This window comes from Parasteatoda tepidariorum, chromosome 5 (genome assembly GCF_982258835.1).
Source record: "Parasteatoda tepidariorum strain Cologne lab strain chromosome 5, Ptep-v5.0, whole genome shotgun sequence".
NCBI lineage: Eukaryota > Metazoa > Arthropoda > Arachnida > Araneae > Theridiidae > Parasteatoda > Parasteatoda tepidariorum.
In genome coordinates, this window is record NC_141759.1 from 1,397,631 (window position 1) to 1,421,075 (window position 23,445).

At 30.8% G+C, this 23,445-nt stretch overlaps 1 protein-coding gene across 6 annotated transcripts; it reads right to left on the minus strand.

Moving 5' to 3' along the window:
* Positions 1 to 1,836: 1,836 nt before the first annotated feature.
* On the minus strand, positions 1,837 to 23,445 carry LOC107444662 (DNA damage-regulated autophagy modulator protein 1). 6 transcript variants are annotated; one of them, XM_043049056.3, is made up of 7 exons: positions 23,283 to 23,445; positions 16,144 to 16,289; positions 13,867 to 13,934; positions 10,019 to 10,161; positions 6,317 to 6,494; positions 4,982 to 5,067; positions 1,837 to 2,114 (listed from the first exon to the last, which is right to left on the minus strand). In XM_043049056.3, exons 2-7 carry the CDS (start codon positions 16,278 to 16,280, stop codon positions 1,920 to 1,922), a joined length of 807 nt encoding a protein of 268 aa, XP_042904990.2. In that variant the 5' UTR covers positions 16,281 to 16,289; positions 23,283 to 23,445; the 3' UTR covers positions 1,837 to 1,919. The 6 variants fall into 6 exon arrangements, with proteins under 6 accessions (XP_042904990.2, XP_042904991.2, XP_015914360.2 ...); XM_043049057.3 differs by lacking the exon at positions 6,317 to 6,494 and adding an exon at positions 6,958 to 7,135; XM_016058874.4 differs by lacking the exon at positions 23,283 to 23,445 and adding an exon at positions 21,377 to 21,490.

Here is a 23,445-nt window from a genome sequence, read left to right on the forward strand (position 1 = left end):
TAAAATAAAAAAAAAAATAACACATATTTACTTAGAATTATTTATTGCATGGAATTATCGTTGGAAAAACGAATTTTTTAATTTTGTGCAAACATTTTTCAATTCACTTTAAAAGTTCTCGAGATATAGTGGAATACGTAGAAAGTTAAAATCAACATTCAGGGGTCCAAACTTAAGAGCGCTCTACCGACCAAACTATTGGGACCTTTTTTCTTAGATGTCGGCTACACCCTATATTTTGGGGGGCAGAAATCCGAATCTGTCGCAAAAAAGGAATGTTTATTCAGTGAAAGTACGTTTTTGGCTCTGATTTCGTTACTTAAAATATTGTCTGCACTTATTAATTAGCATGTTTGAGGTCATCCCTTCGAGCCATTAAGATTGAGTCCTAGAACGTAAACATCCAATTATTAGATCAAAAATCAGGTTGGTCCATTTTTTCTTCTTTTTTTGCGCACTGCATATTAAATGTATTAATTTTTTTATAAGATACATCAGTGTTACTTATTTAAATATAACAGATCAGCTCTATAACTATAGACACCAATAAGGGTAACACCTTGGTTCTATTTTATATAAGACCTCCTGACTAGTTCAAAAACACGATTTTGTACAACATTTTCTAAATTTAGTTTATTATAAATTTAGAATCCCTGTACTCTTATTTTTCTAAAAGATGCCTCAATTTTGTTTGTACTTCAATTTTTTACAAAGTTGTAGCAGTTTTTGTGCATGGTGATAACAGTGGAGAGACTGATGAGTTCTAGTCCTTAAATATTCATCTTGAAGCCAGATTTCTTTTCCCATTTCACACCACCTTAAACCCGATATGTCATGTTGTTTTTAAAATAATTGTCTATAATTTTTCGCGAGTGTTAATGATTTGAACAGCACACATGTTTTGAACAGCAGACTAAGAGAAAAAAGTAGAATTTCATTTTGAATGCATGTTTTTTCGCAAAGACCTATGCTGAAATTTTTAAAAATTTGCGTATTTAACTACACCGACCCCTAACTCAATAATATATGCATTTGCATTTAAGATAATAGTTCCAAACATAGTTGATAACCTTTTAAATGAAGTCCTTAAAGGATATTTTTACAATGTATTGCGTATATGCAGCGAAAAAAAGTCTTAATTATATTTAAAAATACCAATTTAAAAATAATAATAATATTTTTTTTGCCAGGTTTATAAGTTATATATATATATATATATATATATATATATATATATATATATATATATATATATATATATATAGTTTATCGAAACTAGTCGAATACCTTAAACATTCATTTATTCGCTTGGTTTTTTAATTTCTAAGTAAATACGCAAACTTCTGTTGAATTTAAAGTTAAGAAAAAGTTAAGTTGAACTTAAAGAAAAGAAAATTTTAATTAATTTTAGGTTTTGTAGATGCTTTGGGCAAAGATTTGTTAGTGGATCATTTAATTTATTTATTAAAATTCATTCTCAATTAAAGCTCTTCATTTCTAATGAAATTAGACACAAATGTCTTTCAATATTACAAGAAAAGGTTATAATTCTGGAATATATCTTTGGTGGCTTTTTGAAATCTCGCCAAGTTGGCGACTATTACTTGGAATTAAATTATTACAAATTTATTAAAATACTTTTAATAAAATAAAATAAAAAATAATCAAAATAGATTCTCTGTAAGGTTGCAACATATTTCCCTGAAATATCTTCCAGAAAACTAGTTTGGCGAGATTTCAAAAAATTGCCCAGGAAGGGGCTTATCAAGGATCCAACCCCACCCCCAAAAAAGCTCTAACACCCTAAATCATTCTTTAAAGAAAGCAAGAAGAAAAGACAACTGAAGAAATTGTTTTATTATTAAAAAAGATGATCTGTAACGATGATGACGAAGTAAAATTGAGATTTAAGAGAGATATCACATGACCATGGGTGTCCGTTCATTGGCAGTGTTGATGTCCTGGGGTTCTTCATCGAAATGGGTGACGAGAAGTTGCACCCTCAAGTGCATGAACACTTTTCCGAATTCACGGATAAAAGTAAAATAATAGGCGAGGAACGATAGAGCCATAGCCCATTCAGCTATAGCGCTTCCCAACATCAGACCAAATCCCTGCAAAAAGTAAGAAAAGATGGAATTAAAAAGTTTAAAAAACTCAATAGATTTGTCTATAACTACAGAATGTAATGTTCAGAGGGAGGACTGACTCATTTCAAAATTCACTTTTGAATAGTTACAGAATTGTTGATACATTTCACAAAACTGTAATAGAGAAGAAGTATAATTGCGTTATATAGTGTTAATAAAGTTAATTTATGAACAATAGACCGCGTTTTCAAATTATGACATGCAGATGAAAGTTTTGAATGAAAAGCGTTCATGAAAAGCTTTCGCAAATGTCGAAACTATTGCTGTCTGAAAAACGTTCTCAAAAATAATGACGATTTGTAACTTTTTCTGATAATTAATAACCTTTTTAATTTGTAGTCAGATTTTACATGTTATTTTACAAGATTAGTATACCGTGTATGTTTTTGTATTTTCTATCATATTAGTCATCAGAATTAGATAATTTTTTTTCACATTTATATTAATTTTTAACTCCTAATATATATTTTGTTATTTCTGTTTTTAAAGTTTTAAAAATGTATGTTTTTTTTTTTTTTTTTTTTTTTTTTTTTTTTTTTTTTTTTTGTAAAAACCTGCTTAAAGAGGAAAAAATAATCACAAACCGTTGATTTTTAGTAATTATTTTTCTTTAAATCTGTTAAAGAGAACCTTGAAAGCTATGCGTTATTTTTTTGTATTAAATTACACTAATTTTTGTTCCATTTCAGTATATATATATATATGGGTCATTCTCACGAAAACTGTCATTTTTCAGTTCATAAAATCCCAAAAAAGTAAAGTGAAAAAAAAGCTCTGAAACTTTTTATATTAATAGAAATATGTAATGGCATTATAAAGAAAGTATATATCCTATAAATTATACTTAATATTTAAATTAATTAATTTTTTAAATAATTAATTAATTTGTAATAATTAATAATTAATTAATTAATTAATTTAATAAATAAATTAATTAATTTAATAAATTAATTAATTAATTTGTAATAATTAATAATTAATTTATTAATTTAATAAATAAATTAATTAATTTAATAAATTACTTTATTAATTTTTTAATTTATTTTTCAAATTAATTAATAAGTAAATTAATTATTTTCACTATTTGAAAAGTGAGGGAATGACACTAATAGTGAGGGAATGATATTTAATTTTAATACATGTTTTTATCTAAGTTACATCTACCTAAAGTTTGAAAATGATTACATACTAAGTATATCTAATATTTACTATAATTTAGTCTTATATATTTAATAGTTTTTACAGGTTTGGGAAATAAAATTGGCTGGCACGATAGAACAAAAAAAAAAATTTGATAATATACTCATCTTGAATCATTCCCTCACTTCAGCGTCATTCCCTCACTTTATACACTAGTGAGGGAATGACGAATTCAATAAAATTTAAAAATAACAGTTAGGCCTAATTAATTTCTGAAGTCAAGCACATACAATTATGTTCATACAAGAAAGCAACATTTAATTATCCACTTTCTCGATGAAGTTGTATTTTATTTTACTCTAAAAAATGACATGAGGGAATAACAAATGTAAAAAATTTTACCTGGTTTGATTCATTCAAATTTATTCCACAGCAAAGCTTCTTTAAGTTGAAGATGGAAACATACTGCAATTTTGTTCTATGATGCCAGTTGTTAACTTCTGAAGTTTTTATTAAAATATTTTTATTCTAAGAAGATTGCAGGTCGTGATAAGAACATTGTTGTGAGGGAATGACGCGAAACACTGGGGACAAAGTTTAAAATAGTGCTGTGTTAATATTTTTATCAGAAATTAAATATAAAATTGATTTTCTGAATGCTATATTTCAGTATTCTGAAATAAAAAACACGAATTTGTAAAAAAAAGAAATTTTATTTCAGAAAATTTTTTTTTTCTTTTTTTAAATCAGCAGTGGGGACAAGTGATTTTAATTACCTAAAATAAATAAAAAATAAAAATTGATAATTTTATTTTTATTCTTTTGTTAGCTTGCATTCCGAAGGACACTTTCCCTGAAATTTCTTTTTTCGTAAACTGTAAAACAAACATAAAATATACTGGGGACATGAAAATGACTGTTTTTGTGAGAATGACCCATATATATCCACAGTATTCCCGTCTTGCTCAGCTAATTTTGGCAACAAAATAAAATGTTTTTTTTTTTTTTTTTGTTCTTTGGAAATAATAAATTTAACAAAAATTAATTTTATAATTAATTTTATGAGATTAACGGGGAAACTCATAAAAAAATCCTAATCTTCTTTAGTTACCGAACATAAAAAGCATAGCAGAATTCATAACCAATCTTACACTTTTTCGCTATTTAACTAGCCTTAACTAAAAATCAATGATGCTATTACTTTCTATCCAAATCAGTCCATTAAATCTTCTGTTTAGTAGTCTCTACGTAAAATGCCAGATAAAAAGAATGTTTGGAACCCGCTGGGGGGGGGGGGTTGATTGTTTGTGACGTAGGACTAACCTTCTCTGATTTGCATTAGGCATGACATCAGGTGCGCAACGTCACAAGAGGAGGGAAAACTTTAAATTTTTTTTTTACCACCGTTTCCCAAATCTGTTTTCATGCTAGCATTGTCCAGTGAAGAAAACTTCGGATCAGGACTAAATTCAGGAGCGTCATGATTGGCTCTTTGCGTTACTTTCCGATTATCTTTACAAAGTAGGGCTCTTAACGTTCGAAATGGTGTATATTTGACAAGCCTATGACGTCAGAAGACTGCTTTCTGCCTTTAATCTTCGAATAAATGGAGGTGAAAAGATTAAAAAATGAGGTTGACGTAAGACAAACGCTCTGCTGCAAATGATCAGTGATACCTTGTCTTAACTTACTTTATCATTTGGTACTTTACTTCCGGTCCAGTGGTCGTGATATACAGATGACCATTCATCAAAGGCGAAAGGCCCTATGACCAGCACTGCAATTAAAGGAGTCAAGGAAAATCACAAGCACCAACATTTAAACAAATAGCTAAGCTGTTTCAATTTTAAAATTTCATTCTAAGCCAAAAACAGCATTGAAGGAAACATTTTCTAGCTATACCAAAAACAGCATCGAAGGAAACATGCGATCTTCTATGAAAGCAGAAAATAAATTTTGGTTCTGATTTTGTTTTACGGATGCAGTCAGAAACACTAAGTCTGCACAACGCTTTCAGAGGATAGAGCGTTCGCCTTCCAATGAGGTGAACCGGGTTCGCCTTCCGGCAATGGCTGGTCGATACGAATTCCACATCTGGCTGGCATCCTCTACAGTTCTGATGTAAAATATCCTCAATGGTAGACGGATCATGGGCTAGATTCCCTTGCCGTCAGGCTACCCGTGGGATGTGATTGTGGTTTAGCTCTCCATGTAACGCAAATGCGAGTTCCAACAAAACGTCCTCCACAATGGCAAATATCTCCCAATAAATTACATTTTTAATTTTCCCAGCCTTTCGTATTTTGCTCCGTCATAATTTTGTTGAGTGCTTTATTTTATTTTATAACCGTCCTTAAACAGCTGACCCAATTTTGGGTTTATGACTACTCATGTTCAATTCCGCAGCCTCGTCATTTTAAACCCTATCCAGAAGACAGGGAAACTCCTGGATCAAGTATTGGGAGAAATTTGCCTTCGTGGAGGGCTTTCTGATGGAGCTAACTCGCATTTGTGTTACACGGAGAGCTAAACCACGAACACCTTCCACGATTAGCCTGACGGCAAGGGAACTCTAACCCATGACCCGTCTATCACTGATGATATTTTACGTCAGCACTGCAGTCGGTGAAAGCCAGATGCTGAATTCGTATCGACCTGCCATGACTGGGATTCGAACCCGGTTCACCTCCTTGGAAGTCGAACGCTCTATCACCTGAGCCACAGCGGCTCTTGATAAGTGTTTAAAAAAAAGAAAGGAAAAATGGAAATTCCTCTTCTAGTTATTAATTTTGGGTTGAACATTAAAAAGGCATTTTTTCATGCTTTCAAAATTAAAAAAAATTCACCGATGATTTGCCCATTCGTGATTTCTTACAGTATGGTAGGATGAACCAAACTAAAGAAAAAGAAGAAAAGTCATCATATTTATATTTTTAATGTAATTTAAAAGAATCACTTTCAGAATTTACTTGCTTCTTGCTCTAAGTGAGCATCCTGTATGGGAAAAAAAGCATATTGAAGGATACATGCAATAAGAGATAGCACGCCGAGTATGGTAATCACTAAGCGTATGTAACAAATTTGTTTTCCGTTGTAATAGGGTGACATTTTGAAACTGATCCACGTCTGGAGAACGGCATATATGTTCACACCAATGAACAATGTATTCGCCCCAACATTATGAGCCTGGACAACGCTCGTCATCTGCAAAAAGATACATCTCAATATTCTTTTTTTGTAAATAGATTAGGCAATACATTTTCCCTTTCCGTTTCCATGGTTTTGTCATATGTTCTTTCTTACCTGGCATGTATATTTCAACTTCTTTTCGCTGCCATGCAAAGATTTGAGGAGACCATAGAAACGGAGAGGGGACATGTGTGGAGAGTTAAGAAATCACGCAACCTTTAAAGGTCTATTCTATTTACATAAAGTACAGTCACACGCAAGACACACTGTATATAATGATACGCAGTAAGGAGTTGAGTAAGATGACGAACTCTATTCCGAAAATTATTTCCACCAAATTCGAAGAGCTGACCGAGCTTTCCTCAACTCCTTGGAGCTTTGGAATTCAACTTGAGGCATTTCTCTTTGGATGGAACATCTCGCGTTCATTCAATCAGACTGTGACTGCGAGTAGAAAGAGGAAAAAACAAAAGGATACTGGCTATGAGGGAGATGGCTGCTATACACGTGACTATCAACCTAATGTGACAAATGGTGAGACCATTGTAGGTGGGTGACATCTTGTAAGTGAGGAATGTCTGCAAGATGGCATAGATGACACCTCCCAAGAACAGAACGTTTGCTCCGATGCCGTGGACCGTCCCGATGCTCGTCATCTACAAAAGGCTCATAGATTAAAATGGACTCGATTAGTAGTCTGAGTTTCTGCAAACAAAAATTTCCACATAAAGGGATTATATTAGATCCCTTTATAATTCAACTTCTTTTAACGACGGAATATTTTGTACATTGAACACGTTCTTTTCAATGTAGTTGATTATTATGATTTGATCTTCAGCAAAAACACATGTAAAGTAATACTAAACCTTTTGCATTTATAAGGATTTCATACATTACTAATGTAACCACACATCGATATTTCTGAAAATTTATTGAAATGGAGTACTAAGTTAAAACAGAACAAAAGAAATCTGGAATCAATACAAGACATCTTCAGGGCCTGCATACATTCACATCTTTGTTCTGTTAAACATTTATTCACGGAAATGCTCCAAAATAAATACAAATCCCCTGACAAAGTCTTGCAATGCATATATGTTTATTTTGTTCTGTTTCAATTTATCTTCCCATTTCAATTAAGTTTTTATAAATACACGAAAATTAATTAAATAATATAATAATTTGGCTAAATTGACTAAATTTAACAAAAATAATTTCCTTTGTTATGATCCTGTAATACCTGGCCGAGTTGGAATATTATGAGTTAATATTAATGGGAGATATAGGGCCATGTATGTATGCAGTATAGTGTAGTAAAATAAAATTTAATGTCTGCAGTAAAAAGAATTGTGGAATTTTGCAAATATCGGCCGTCATTTTACGATACGACTTGTCAATTGAAAAAGTCATCAATATTTTCTTAGCAACCTAAGACTTTTAAGGATTGCTGTAGTGAGCTCAAGTATTTTTAGATCAATTAAAATAATATATTTAATAATAATAGTATTGGAATATAATAATAGTCCTGATAATAAATTTGGGCAATTACTGCTGAATTAGCCAAATTTTTATTATCTAGGCTATTTGCAATAAGCCCAGAGTAGGGAAGGCTTATTAAAAATTCACTTAAAAGACTTTACTACAAAAAGCATAAATGAATTTCGTCTAGAAATTCTCTGAATATACTTACATTGGCCTTTAAAAGCATATAGCTCAATGTAAAAAGCCTGAATGTCTCAGGCTAATTAGAAAATAGCGAAATAATTCAAATTTTGACAAAATACCAGAGACATTTGCAAATTTTTTTTAATTTACTTACGATACAATAGATGATAGAAAAAAGAAACGTTAAGAGCTGTTTTCTAAAAGTTCTTTCGTCACACAAATTAATGAGTGCCATTTAATTCATCTCAGGCTTTAAAGAAGTGACCCCAAATTTAAAGCATGGAGAAAGTCCTAAGTTTTCTTTATAATTTAATTTCTTAATAATACATTTTTGACAAAATTTTATGTGCTTCAAGTTTCAAACAGGCTAATAAAAATGTGCAGAGAGGGAGAGTAATTTTTATTTAAACTAAAATATCTCATCAAAGGGATAATTTTTAGGCTATTTTAAATTTTGGTATTCATTTTTGTCCAATCGATTTGTTTCAGCAAGATCGTTTATATCGTACGCATTAAAAGCTAGATCTGCAAACTCGGCCGTCCCATTGAAAACTAGATAAGCAATCTCGTTCTTTTTAAAGCTAGATCAGCAAGCTCTTACTCAATGAAAGCAAGATCAGCATTATCGTCCTCCCTGAAAGTTAAATCAGCAAACTTGTCCCATTTAAAACTAGATCAGCAATCGCGTTCCATCGAAAACTAGATCAGCAAACTCGTACTCAATGAAAGCGAGATTAGCATGAAAGCTAGATCGTCAAAATCATACACATTGACAAATTTACTTCAAGTTTAAAAGTAATACAAAAATTAGCTTTTTATATTTTTCTAAGTGAAATAGCTCAAAACCAGCCTTAATACAAACTAAGAGTACATGTAATGGATTATGCAAACAATCAACGATTCGATATATCGTATTGGGAACACAGCATGAAGTAAAGGAAAGTGAGTGTAAGATGACGAACTCAATCACAGTTTGGGGTGTCATGGCAAGTTTGTCATCATACCCAAAAGGATTTTGTGAAAATTTCAGTACTAAGGGCACAAATCTTTCTACCGATTAGGACGTAAATGAAGCGAGATATAGACACTGGACTTGTGATTTTGTAAATAAACTCATTGACCCATGACTTTTCTTCATTTTTTGTCTTTATGTTTTTTTTTTTATTATTATTAATGTGTCATCATATTTATAGTGTAATCTGTGCCTTTTTCACTAACTTTTCTTAAGTGCCAGAATTACTTGAGTGAAATTGCCTTCTTTGAAAAAAAACCTTTAAATCTAGATTTATATTGTTATCTAACCAAGTTTATTTGATAAGATGTCGAAAACAACTTTTTTGAAGGGATATTTTGCCATCTTCCTGAAAGAATAATTTCATACTTTTTTCACAAAGATTAAAAGAAATCATTCTCCAGAGTTAGGTAGGTAGGTACTTTATTTTAGGTTAGTAGGTACTTTATCATACTTAAAATCAAAGTGCAAGTAGATAGGCTGATATTTTATTTATGCCGCACTAGAACTGCACAATGGGCTATTGGCGACGGTCTGGGAAACATCCCTGAGGATGATCCGAAGACATGCCATCTCAATTTTGATCCTCTGCTGAGGGGATGGCACAACCGCTTCGGTAGCCCAACGATCTGCACGCGGAGTCGAGCACTTTACGGTAGAACAGTTTAAGGAGGACCGATACGGTGCACCCTCGGTCCCTACCCAGGTTGATCAAAGGGGTCACCCACCCGCTTACTGACAGCAGCCAGTGATGCTTGACTTCGACTGGGAACCGTGAAGTTAATAAAAAATCTTTTGAATTTGAGTTCGTCACCTTACCACCAATCAAAATGAAAGGGATAACTGCGGGATATAGATATACCGGATAAGCTGCCACCACAACCATTCCCATGAGTGCTATGAAACCAATGACAATGCTCGCTCTGTTCAATACGTCCGTCATGCGGTCAATTCCTTTGTTCAGTTCGGCCACAATCATGTAACGGACGAACATTGTTGATAAAGCTGCAAAAGATGGAGAAAATATTCATGGTATTAAAAAAAATAATCAATTTCATGCTAAACAGATTTCCAAAAACAATCACAAAAAAGTGGACTGGCAAATTTTCGTGGATTTTATAATATGGAGCAGATGTTATCATTCTTTATGATCAAAGCAATTCTTTTATCATAAGCTAAACATTCTGTGTTGTTGAAAAAGATTTTTGGAGTTTAAAAACAGGCTGTTGTTGTTGTCTTAGGCCATATAAGGCAAGGGGTGCGTTTGTTCTTGTTTTCTAGTGGCGCCATCTATGGCCAAGAATTCTACTTCTGCCACATCCATACGTCACACCCATCTATAGGGTGGACCCATATATACACCCATTCATTCTTCCTCAAATCGTAATTTTGACCTGAACCAGAGAATGGCCCATCTCCACCAGAGGTATAATTTTTTATGGGAATATAGTGGACTTTGTGACCCGACAGATTTTACGTGCACCAGTCACCATCTACTACACTGGGAGTCTTCCACCGGCTGGATTCGGCTCCCGTTTTCACGAACGTGTGTCCAGCGCAATACCAAGCAAGCTCTCCTGGCCCCTTTAAACCGGGAAAATATTTTAGTTGACTGTGGGGAAGATATATTTTCTTTCCTTTCTTTGGATGAAAAAAAAATTTGCGGAACAAAAAAATTATGACGAATTGTTGTTTTCGTTAGAAGCCACGAGATAAAATTTTTCATAGCAAATTTTCTTTCTTTTACAAAATTAATTAAAATTTGAAGGAAAGTGGATCTAGAGTAAATCATGAAGTTTGAAATGTTGAAAAAGTATTTCAAAATATCAGAATGCAAACAAATTGCTGCAAGATTACAAGGGGAGGATCAGAATAATTTCATTCTGATTTTTCGAAAACACTTTTTTAACATTTTAAGCTCCATAGTTTACTCAAGGTTTACATGAAATCTTCTTAAACTTTATTAAAATAATGGAGGAGAAAAAAAAATTGCAATGAAAAATTACTTAAGTCGGTAATAGTGTACTTTTGAAAGCTTCCTCGATGTTTTCAAAACAATGCTTTATTAAAATAAAAATTAATCCATTGTTTTCAAAACTTTTGATAATTGATTATTATTGTTATAACACAATGTCTTTCAGAAGAAAAAGGTGAAAAAAAAAGGCCACTTTATTAGATTTTTAAGAAAAATATCGCATGGCTATTTGAAACTTCTTTTTCTTTTCAATAATTCGTCTGAGTTGTTTTGATTAGTTTTTTGGGCTGGTGATTTAATACTGTCAGTGTATATGTAAATGAATTTTCTGAAAATGTACCTTTTTCAAGATCATTTATTTCACATTTATATCATAAATGGAAATTACCAGCTTATTTTCAATAAACTGTAACAAATAACTATAACTAATAAAAGGTTTTAACTCTTATTCAGGTTTATTATATGAAATTATGACTCAGGAAGCTCATTCATTTTTTAAATCTTAAGGTCTCCGTAAATGTGTTAAAAAACTTCCTCCTTTGAGGACAAAACGACTAAACATCAAACAATGGATTGATAGTTACTGATTGATACGTATTGATTGATGATGCGATCAGTTTTAAAACGCATCAAGAATACAGATTTTTTTTCCTATTGATCAGAAATAAGGGACATTATTTTAGAAAAATTCTTCCGATATTTTAATTCAAAATTAAAAAGAAAATAATAATAAATAACAATTTATAAGAATAGAAAGTGCAAACATTTTAGTTTTCATGAAAGCGAGATTAAATTGATTCACGGCATCAAATACAAATTTATTGCATGTTTTTCAGGTAAAGCAGCTATTTTCATTATAACTTTAAAATCTTAAAAAAAAAAAAAAAATTCAAACCATGATTTTAGATTGAAATCGAAGCTCTTAAAAGTTAGTAAATCACATTGACATATTTTGTTTCTACAAGATGAAATTTAATAAAGAAATAATTTCACTATCAGTTTTTTTCTTTAAAAAAAATTGTGCAAGAGAACTGTACAAATTTTCGATGATACAGTATTATTAGACAGTCACAATACTTTTCAAAAAAAGGAGGAAATGGGGAAGTTGCTTTTTTGATTACTCAGAAATTGGGTTGATACTTTTTAGAACTTAAAACTATAAGGCAATAAAATGATGCGATGCGTGGTTTTGAATCAGGCATTTGAAACCTTACATTTGTCAGTTTTTAAATTTTTAGAAATTCATTTTTATGGCACTTTAAACTTATGATTACTGACTTGAATGATGATAAAAAAAAATTTATAACATTAATTGTACAAAAACGAAGACATTGATCAAAAGTCTCAAAACAAATAAATGTATATTATCTAACTGCCTTTCTAAAAATGTTTATTTGCTGAACTGCATTGGTATAATGTTGTCAGACAAAATGAAAGGAGAATCTGAAACGATTTTTATCACGAATTGTGATTGGACCACGGAACCATGCTTGAACATATTAAAAAGATACTGCCGAATACAATAAATATCCACCATCAGTTTATTTATGAAAATAAAGAGGATTAAAGGTGCATTTAGCATTTTGCTTAAAAGTTATGTCTGAAACCACAGCAAGGGGAAGCGGTATGAAGCAATCAAACAAAAATATTTATATTTTTTCAAATATTTTCCTTTTTTTTTTTAAGTTTAGTTTTCTTAAACTTTACGTTTTATGCCCTCTTGAAACTATGCGACCTTTTTAATACAGTCATTCATTTTATTCATTTATTTACTTACTTACTTATTTTGAAAGTTTTAATTTTTAAAAATAAAAACATTCTTAACTATTTATCTTTAAAAACAATTTGCATCAATCAAAAATAGATTTTGTTAAGTTTCACAAGAATAATAATAATAATAAATCTAACTTAAAAAAAACACCAATTCATTATTCTCATATCAATGTAATCATTGTGAAAGCCTGAATTATTTTAAGTGGCGATATTCTTCGATGAAATTTGACATTCACAAAATAACTTTGGATACATTTTTAAAAAAATTTATGTCATTATTTCGCACTTAAAAGCAAATTGTTGAAACCTGTTTATACAGATGCTGATTAAAAATGTATTTTTATCAATTTTTTTAAATACTGTCCATCCCATTAAATACTGTCCATGTAAAACAATTTTTTCGCCATCAACATTCCCAATACTGAGATTTGTCGGTGAGAGCCAAATTGGCTCAAGGAATAGAGAGCTCGTCAAGATGACCCCCAAAAAATTGTCGACACTAATCTTCGAGCATCAGAGATGAGAGTCCTTATTATCGTCAGGCTGACTGTGGGAGGTAATTGTAGTTTTTCACTCCATGTTATGCAAATGTTGGCTAGTCCCCCACAAAGGGTAGTTTGTCCCGATGCTTGATCCCGGAGCACTCTTGTCTTCCGGGTTGGGCACAAAATTATAGGACTAAGGAGTTTAGCATTAATAGTCGTAAACAGAAAAAAAATCTATTTGTTGTTCGACGCCGGTAATAAAATGAAAGTTTGAGTCCTAAAAAGTTTGCCGGTTAAAATGCTTTTTTTAAGAGAAATAATGACATTTAAACAAAACATTTTCGTTCAACATTTATTAAAATAAATTATATCTGCGAGTGTGACATTTAAAAAAAAACATTCCTCTTGCATCGACTTTCAGCATATTTTAAACTTTCATTATAAACCTTTGAAAAATAAATCTTAAATATTTCTCACCTATTGTACTCGTAAGATAGAGGAATATACTAAATAAACCAGCTTCAGGGAATTTTCCACCCGTCTCACTATTAAAAATGAAAAATATATTTACTTAAGGAGAATATTCTTACTCAATTATTTCATTATTTATACTCACAAATATAGAAAGAGAGAAAAGACATTATTTTGTCCTAAACCTGCTCTACTTTTTTATGTCAAGAAAAAACAAAGGTTTTTATGTGGGTGTTTTGCATCGATTATGTGTCGACAATGATATATAAATATTCACTAATAATGCAAAAGACACTTTCAGTTTTAGGCATTTTTTAAAAATTTCTTAATAGATGCTTAAGGAATTATTTTATAACTTTGAAAACATACATTTTTACACTCTTCAACATGAAATTAAACAAAGTTTTTGGAGCGATTTAATATTAATTACAAAATAAATGTCCTAGAAATTGAAGAACTGCGTAAGGCATTAGTATTTAAAGTAGCTCTTTAATAAATTATTTAAATATTTAAATACATACACATATATATATATATATATATATATATATATATATATATATATATATATATATATATATATATATATATATATATATATATATATATATATATATATATATATATATATATATATATATATATATATATATATATATATATATATATATATATACATATATATATATATATATATTTGAAAGCATTTGAAAGGCCAGTTGTGAGAGTCTTAGTATAAATAGAAAGATAAAATAGAATTTTGATGAATTGACGAGCCGAGCGGATATCAAAACAATCTATTATTATAGAATTTTCGGAAGGAATAAAATAATATTATAGTACCTCTATTATACTTTTCATTAGCCTTGATTTATATATATACTTGATTTATATATATATATATATATATATATATATATATATAAAATTTTTTTGATAAATCTTTAATCAGTTTATTAATGACCAAAAAATGTTTGAAATGCATTGTATTGTAAAAAAATTTTACGTTCTCTTAGATAACGTAAATTTTAATGATAAATCTAAAATTTGATTAAAATCAATAGGATAGTTTCTGAGCAAACAAAACTTCAAGAAGTTCGTGTCTTTAAATGCTCGTTTCTCAAGATTTATTCAATTCATTTTGTACAAATTTCAAACTAAGTCATTCCTAAATTCCTAAATTCAAATTTTTAATTACTTGAGTATTCTTAATTTTCTAAAGTTTTTGAATTATGTAATAATATTTTACATAATCGCGAAAAAGTATTTTTCAAGGAATCTCTTTCGGTTAAGTTAGTCTCATAAATGTGTTCAAAGTATTTAATTTTACTTTTTAATAGATAAATACGCTATTTTCAAAAACTAAATTAACAATCCAAAAATTCAACTTAATGTTCTTACTTTTTATTAGCAAAAAAAATTGCAATGTTATTTTAAAACAATCAAAAGATTTTAAAGAGAGAGAGATTTTTCAATATAACTAGACTCCCACGTTCAATTTCAAATATTTCTTTAAAAGTGAAAGAGTGCACAGAGCAGTACTGACCAGTATTACTCTCCAAATCAAAAAATATTAAAGGGTTAGCGCAAAATATTGAAAATGATCACATACTTAGAGACACATCGGTTCAAAAATTTAAAAATACACTTATGACATATTTTCCAAAAATACATTCAATTTTACCTAACTCAATCACTCAGCCCAACCCTGCTTCAATCATTGAGGTGTAAGTGGCAAAGTTTAAACATAGAACCCTCCTTTTTTTTTCATTGCAGTTTTGAATTCTGCAGAAAAAAGTACTCAAACTGAAATATACAAGTTTTTGCGCTTCCATTTTGAAATATCGCTGTTGCCACAAAATGAAAAGTAAGTTCATATTGTTTGAAATGGGAGGCTGGTGATCAAATTTCATATAATTGAATGCATCTTTTGAAATTTTTTCAGATACGTATTTTTAAATTTTCGATCCAAGAAGAACTTTTTAACTCTTATCTTACATGCTTTGGATACTCTGTGCATGCCATGTTTCCATGTCTATTTTTTTTTACTTTTTTTTAAATTTAGGAACCACCGAATTCTGTTGCATTTTATTGCCTTATGCAAACAGAACTGCCATAGTCAGGAACTGAAGTTCCATCTCCAACGGAGACTTGAAGCCCATCCAGCTACACATCGATTGGTGACAGTTTGTCTGAGAAGTAAAGGTGGCTTGTGCGCTGTACTGCTCATTTTCTCTTAAAAGCTGAAGTTATCTTTTGATCGAATAAACTATGAGTACATACCTGATAAAAGGCACATATGGACTGACATCATTTCTAAGGACTGCAACGATGTAGCATGTGATTAAGCCTAAGGAACATATAACACCCATCGTCATGGGAACATAGTTGAGTTTCAAGCAGGACCAGGGAGACGACATTTTCACCCCCTAAGCGGCGACAACATTCATTAAATACAATATTTTTTATAGTCAAAGATATGTCATTCATTCGAAGAAAGAATATCATTTTTAGATTTATAAGCTATGAACTAAATACAAACATTGTTGCAATTTAAAATAATCATCTTTTCTCATTATTTTGTTATTGGAGAAGGTGCTTAATGACGAACAAGTTCATCCTAAGAGTGGAAACCTTGAGAAACAAGTTTCGAAGATTATACGTCACGGAGCTTTCTCTCGCACATGTTTGATCTTTTTAATTTCATGAAGGATAAAATATTTTTTTCATTATATAACTTTAACTGAATGTATTTTCACCATCAAAAATCTATCATTAACTATTCGATTTTTTTTAATCTATAAAATGATAAAATTAAAAAGTGATGCATAGGAGAAGAAAAAAAAGTGATTTGGGATTTATTTGGTATGAAACGACAATCCACTTTCATCATACGTAGATAAAATGAGGAAAAAAGATATCGAAGGAATAAAAAAGGATAATTATTCAAAATTTTAGTCACATCCAGAAGCAATCCATTATTTGGTAAGAAAACTTACTTTTTGTGTTGTCCTAAGACTCCGTTGCCCTTTTTTTAAATTTCATTTATTTACACTTTGTGATGATTTATAAAAACATACGAGAACAGATAAAACTTCACAATAATAATTTTTTTTCCAATGCCCTCCTTTGGGATGACCCTTTCGTCATACAGGCATCTGAAGGACAGATTTTTTGACCACTCTATCAAAGGCACCCTATAAGGTGGGCCAACGTTGCTTCCACTTTAAGGACAGATATTACAGAGAATGAAGGAACATCTATGCCTTGCCAGGGATTTGAATCCAGAACATTTCTGATGCAAGGCCTGTTCCCCTACCCCTACACAAGGCCGGTCGGCATAAAAAAATTTTTAAAAGATGTATATATTCCAACTGTCGAAACTATTGTCCTATTGTTTACACCAAGCTCTGGTGCTCAAATTTAATTTTGGAAAAATATCATTAAAATGTTTGATTTGAATAATAAAAAATGAAAATAATTACGAAATTAAATAAACTACAAAAGTTAAAATAAATTTCATTTTTATCGGACTAAAAGAGGAGACGTGAGGCGCTTTTGAAAAAATCGTTGGAAAATTTTCAGAGATGATGAAAGTTAGCCACGAAAATGAAGTCCCTTTCGTATTTCACGTTAGTTTTTGCAACAAAAAAAAAATTTATAATTATAATCACAATGTACATTTTAGTCTAATTTTTATTATTTTTTTTCTCATCGTTTTGTGTCTGTTATTTTTTCTTTTACGCCGGAAAGAGTTCGAAACTTTAATTAGTGACACACTCGTTTTTGAGATAGTATAGTTATAAATTCTGTTTGTACCGGTCAGGAAGCGATTAAAACTTTTTCCAGTACAGAGCTTCAGGTGGGATTTCAGCTCTCTAGCTAGATAGAAAGAAGTCAAGATTTCTAGAACAAGATTCCTTTGGCAAGGACGCAAAAGCGAAGTCAATTAAAACGTGTTGAAATGAGATATTTGGCAAATAAGACTTGGAAAAAGCAGTATTAAATTCAAATTTCTCTCACTCCTCTACTTGTTTAAGAGATGATTTAGATATCCTTTCATTTTTGTTTACAGAGACTTATTCATAATTAAAATGTAAAATATACACACCTTTCCAAAATTGTATATTTGTAAAATAAACTAAACTAAGCTAAACTCAGTGGCGCGACAGCCCATAGAGGGCCAAGGCCTACTGTGCCCATCTCAGTTTTCTTGACCTTGGGCTCTGGGGTGCAGGAGCAGATGTTCCGATTAGGTGGTCAGTCGAACGCGGAATCCCCAGTGTTTAGTTCCCAATCATGCTTGGTACTCATTTATCGACCCATTGAAGGGATGAAAGGCTGAGTCAACCTTGCCCGGCCAGAGGATTGAACCCAGGACCGGTGGCACGGGAGCGCGAAGCGTTACCACTCAGCCACCGGGCATATTTGTAAAATAATAAATATTAATCACCTTAAAATTTAAAAATTTTTAAATTCGTCCCAAAACAGTTTTTTTTACATTAGAAGTGCAGTAGGGGTCATTTTGACCGGTTATTGCAATTTATTGAGTTGTTTTTGATAAAGCACGTGAGATTCGAAGATCTTTTTTTTTTTTTACTTTTCCTATATAGTTTCTAATTATACTGTATAAAAATTTCATGACTTTATGTGGATTAGTAAAGTAAATAATCATAGAAATGCATGAAACTACCATAAAGGGTCATTTGGAGCCTCATTTTTGGTAGTTTACGTCTGTTTTTGGTTTTGCCAAAGTATAAACTTTAGAAAGATGATTTGTAGAACAGAAATGAAGAGAAATTAGTAATAAAAATAACCAGCATTAATTTCCGTTAAGTTATATGATTACTCACTTCGTTTAAAATTATGTACAGGTTAATTAAAAGCAGTTATTTTTGTTATAATCTTTAACAAAAAATAATTGTTTGTGAACAGTTATTGCTTAGTAAATTGAAATGCAAATTTATCGAATAGCGAAGAAGCCGCTCAACTTTGACTTTTTTTTTAAAAAAAAAAAAAATTCTTTTCTTAATTGTTGCAAAATTAAAAAAAAAGACGACTGACTGAATTACAACTAGGGGAAAGTATAGTGTTCTAATTATGGAACAACGCCTAAACTCCTGTACGAACTATGCGTACAGTACAGACGATAGGATAGTACATCTGAAGAAAAGACGCAGCAGAAAGAAACAAAACATAGATGCAAAAGAAAGTGAAAGCCATTATTCTGTATAATATTAACACGTAAGTTTTCGCAGGCGACAGCACAGAGTAGAAGCCTGTCACTTACTTCATTCGTACGAAATGTGACCTACACTTAGCGGACTAAATACTGAGGAATTATTTCCACAAGGTGACAAACTTGCAGGGGGTTAGTATGTTTTTACAACGTTTGTTGAATTGCTATCCTCAATTCTCAAATAGCTTTCAACTAATATTTTGTCATTCCAATTACGAATTGCAAATTCATTCCTTTTATTAGTTCGAGGACCACGAATTAATATTTTGCACATTAGATGGTCTCTGATCTAAAATCAAGTAAATATTCTTTTTAATAAAAGAAAGAAGGTTAAAATTCTTGATAAAGATGATAAAAACCAATTTGTTGTATATTCGCATGGCTACACTGTATGCATACGCTAATGTCTAACTAATAACGTCATTTCAAAACATGTTGGGTGCTCTAGCGTATAATTTGTTTATTTCTTGAGAACACGTGAATGAGTAATCTGAAACACAATATGACACTGTTAGTGACTCCTAGAAAAAAATGGTTGAATAACAATTTATTTAATTGTTATTTCACCAAATTCAAACAAAACAGTGAAATAAACTGAGATAAGTTGGTATGCAAATTGTTACATAACAGAAAAACCTTTTGTTAACTGCGTATAGGGTTAAACAACCAGAATTTCATCACACCCACTAGGCCCACCCCCATAAAGCAGATGGGAACACAATATAGCAGAGATGGCCAATCTGTCAAAATGCTAATCAGTCAAAGTCCGTTAGAACGGGTATTCCCCCCCTCCCCGTGCAATAGAAAAATCGTCGTAAGCGACAAAAAATTCAAAATAGAGATTTTTATATATTTGGCATCTACACCCTTGTGCAAATTAATTGAAACAAACTTTTTTTTTCGTGCTTTTTAAAGAAGATGTTTTGGGGTTGTTTCAGTTACAATGGGGTTGGACTTTTGCAGCCTATTGACGGTATGATGCGTTCTGAGCAGTACATTACTATTCTTGGTAAAAAAGTTGTTCCAGAGTTGAAGAAACGATACCCTGATGGAACAGGGATTTTTCAACAGGATTTAGCTCCTTGCCATACATCCAAAATTGTCAAGAAATTCATGTCTGAGAATCAAATTGAGACATTGGAATGGCCAGGGAACTCTCCGGATATCAACCCAAGTGAGAGTCTCTGGGCCATATGCCAGAATCGCCTATTAAATATGGACTGTACAACTATGGAGAAGCTAATCACGGCGTTAATTCATGTGTGGTACAAGGGCACAAGTATTATAAATGACTGTAAAAAATTAGTGGAATCCACGCCGAATCGTGTCCAAATGTTAATAAAGTGTCGTGGAGATCATATTATGTACTAAAAATTTTTAAGTTTGTATAAATTTAAATAAAATAGCATTTTCTCTTAGTTTTCTGAATTTATTGAGTTTGTTTCAATTAATTTGTACAAGGGTGTATCTATGACACATTGCAAAAAAAGTTTTTCAACTAGAAGTTTTGTTCTATCAGTTCCATTTTAGCGATCATATCATTCGTAATAGAAAAATAGGCGTCGAGTCTCGAAATCTATCGTTCACTTACGTTGTTTTTTTTCAATTGCGGTTTTCGAATCCTAGCGTTGACACCTTTCCGTATATGAAGAGTGTCCTACATTCCTCAATTTGTAACCCTAGACTATTTGAATGCGATACTCACGCATAGGTGGCAGCACCATAAGGCTGCAAAATTATCTCTAATGCCCAATTAAAGTTACATTTCTTTTTTACTGTTTTGAAATCATGCTAGTTGTAACCGTACAGGTTGGTATTCATGATTTTTTACCCAAAGTAGTTGTACATGGTTTCGAAACCGTAAAGGAAGAAAAAGTTCTTTACCGTAAAGTTCATGGTTGATTGGATGGACAGACTGAGACCGGTTATTTCAGCATTATTTTAGAACGAAAATTTTAACAGTGTAATGACTATATGTCTTTACAGTAATCAATTAAAGAAGAACGAAAATTTAATCTCTAAAAATTCCTCCATGCTGTATTTTTAACACTATATTCTTCAATTAATTTTTTTTTTCTTTGAAATGATTTTAATTTCCTAGGAGGGTCAAACTGAACCTAAGCTCAGCTGCTCTACTGTTATAACACTTGTACCCATTTACCATTTTTTTAATACCTTAAAAATACAAAGAACAAACAATTTTACAGTCATTGCGAGTTAGTTTATACTGAGCTGGAGTTCAAAAAATAAAATATACTTTAAAAATAAATACATTACCTAACAATACACACTCCACCCGCAATCTCAAATAATTCATTTATGTACGTTTTTTATTATATTTTTGCAAGTATATTTATCTTCTTTTTTTCTGAAATTGCATCACGAACTTTTTCACTCCGATAGTCTTATCTTATCAGATAACTTTTTTTCTTACCTTAATAATAATTATTATTATTTTAATCAGTTATTGTAAAGCACGTGTTTTTCATCTTTTTATGTCCTCCATTTTTAACGGTCTAAAATGCGGTTTTTTTTTGTTTTTTTTTGAAGCATTGCTCTATACAAAAACATTTCATTTCGATTTATTGATAGAGTCTGATTAAATAGATAATTTAAATTTCTGACGAATTGGATCAAAGTACACTGTGAGAAATGGATACTTAAATTTCACGAAACTCTCTTCATTTTTAACGAAACCGTTTCCTGTTAAATGATATGAATGAACATTTCGACAGTGACGTAATAACTATCGTCACTTCTTTAAGGAAACGAATTTCGTGGAAAATAAAGAAGTATTTCGTCTATCTATTTCTCTTAACGCCTCGTGGAGTCCAACTGGTATGATTATCTATTGTTGTTGCGTGGGCACCAATGTTGATAGAAACGGTATCGGAACCTCGTTTCTAGTCTCACAAATACACTGAGATGAAGTTTCGAGTTGAGGAACATTTTGGTCATGTATCTAAGAGTTCGCGTTTTTATCAAATCACGTGATTTCGTGACGAAAGGATTATCAAAATGAACGACAGCTCAAAGATTGCCGAATCGTCAGAAGTGAAAGTTTTATTTCTAATAGTGTATTTGACATTTGTGTTGATATTGAAAGCAATTTTGATGTAGTTTTAATTTTGTAAGTTAAAATATAGTTGTTTTTATTTATATGTGAGTGAATTAGATGCATATTTCTATTTTATGGCTAAAGAATAAAAGTGACCTCCGGTGATTAACCCAACAGCTCTTAAGGAGTATTCTAATTGATTCGACTATCATTGAGATTTTTTCCCTTTATTTATATGCTTGCAGATCTGACATATTAATTTTTTTATAACATTCGGACAGCCGACCTAATTTTGGGTTTGCGACTACTAATCTTCAACTCCGTAAAATTGTGAAAAATTGTTAAAGAAAAATGTAATTGAGAGGAAACAAAAGTAAACGAAGTAAATTTAAAATTAAAAAATTTATTATTTCAATTTAAAATAGTTTAAGTTTAAATATTAGAAATAATTCAATAACATATTCTGAAAAAGAATGGGAAAAAATCATGTTCCATTAATATTCTTAATCTCCGTTACTACACTTGTTATTAAATTCACATTTCTTATACTATGAATCAATCGTTTCGGGCCATTCACGATTTACTTATTCACACAGACTGAATATTATAACAGTCGGTATGATTTAGGGAGCAAGTGGTACGAATTTAATAACCAGTTTCCTAAATCATACCACTAGTAGGCTTAAAACCATTCTTTTTTAGTAATTACTGACAAATATTGTTGCCAAAAAAATAATTTAAGTAAATGATTCACTGTTTTTATTATTATTTTATTTCAAATATAATGTAAGATTTAGGTTACTTTACTAATTGTAAGTCCAACGCAAAACAGATAAATATAAACTCAATATATATATATACATACAACAACAAAATAAATAAATACAAAAAACACGAAGAAAATTAAGAAAAACAATAAGTTTTTTCCCCCCTTTTTTCATATGTCTGTAATTTTACTTTATTTTACCTTCATTTTGAACTTATATATATATATATATATATATATATATATATATATATATATATATATATATATATATATATATATATATATATATATATATATATATATATATATATATATATATATATATATTGCATATATATTAAAAAATTATACATTACCGTTTAGGAAATGAGATGGTAGTTATATTTTTCAACTGTTAAATCCTTTGACGTGTTTAAAAGGTGTAAACATTTCCCGAATAATCGCAAATTATTTCCTCTTCTTTTGCAATGACTGATTTGAGTTTGAAATAGTTAAAGAACTGTTGAGCTAAAATAATAG

Coding starts and splice junctions, on each gene's coding strand:
- LOC107444662 (XM_043049056.3), bottom strand. CDS start 16,280: ATGTCGTCTCCCTGGTCCTGCTTGAAACTCAACTATGTTCCCATGACG. Junction 6,495..10,018: donor TTGTGGTGGCAGCTTATCCG/GTATATCTATAT, acceptor ATCTTTTTGCAG/ATGACGAGCGTTGTCCAGGC. Junction 5,068..6,316: donor CGTGCTATCTCTTATTGCAT/GTATCCTTCAAT, acceptor CTTTAATTGCAG/TGCTGGTCATAGGGCCTTTC.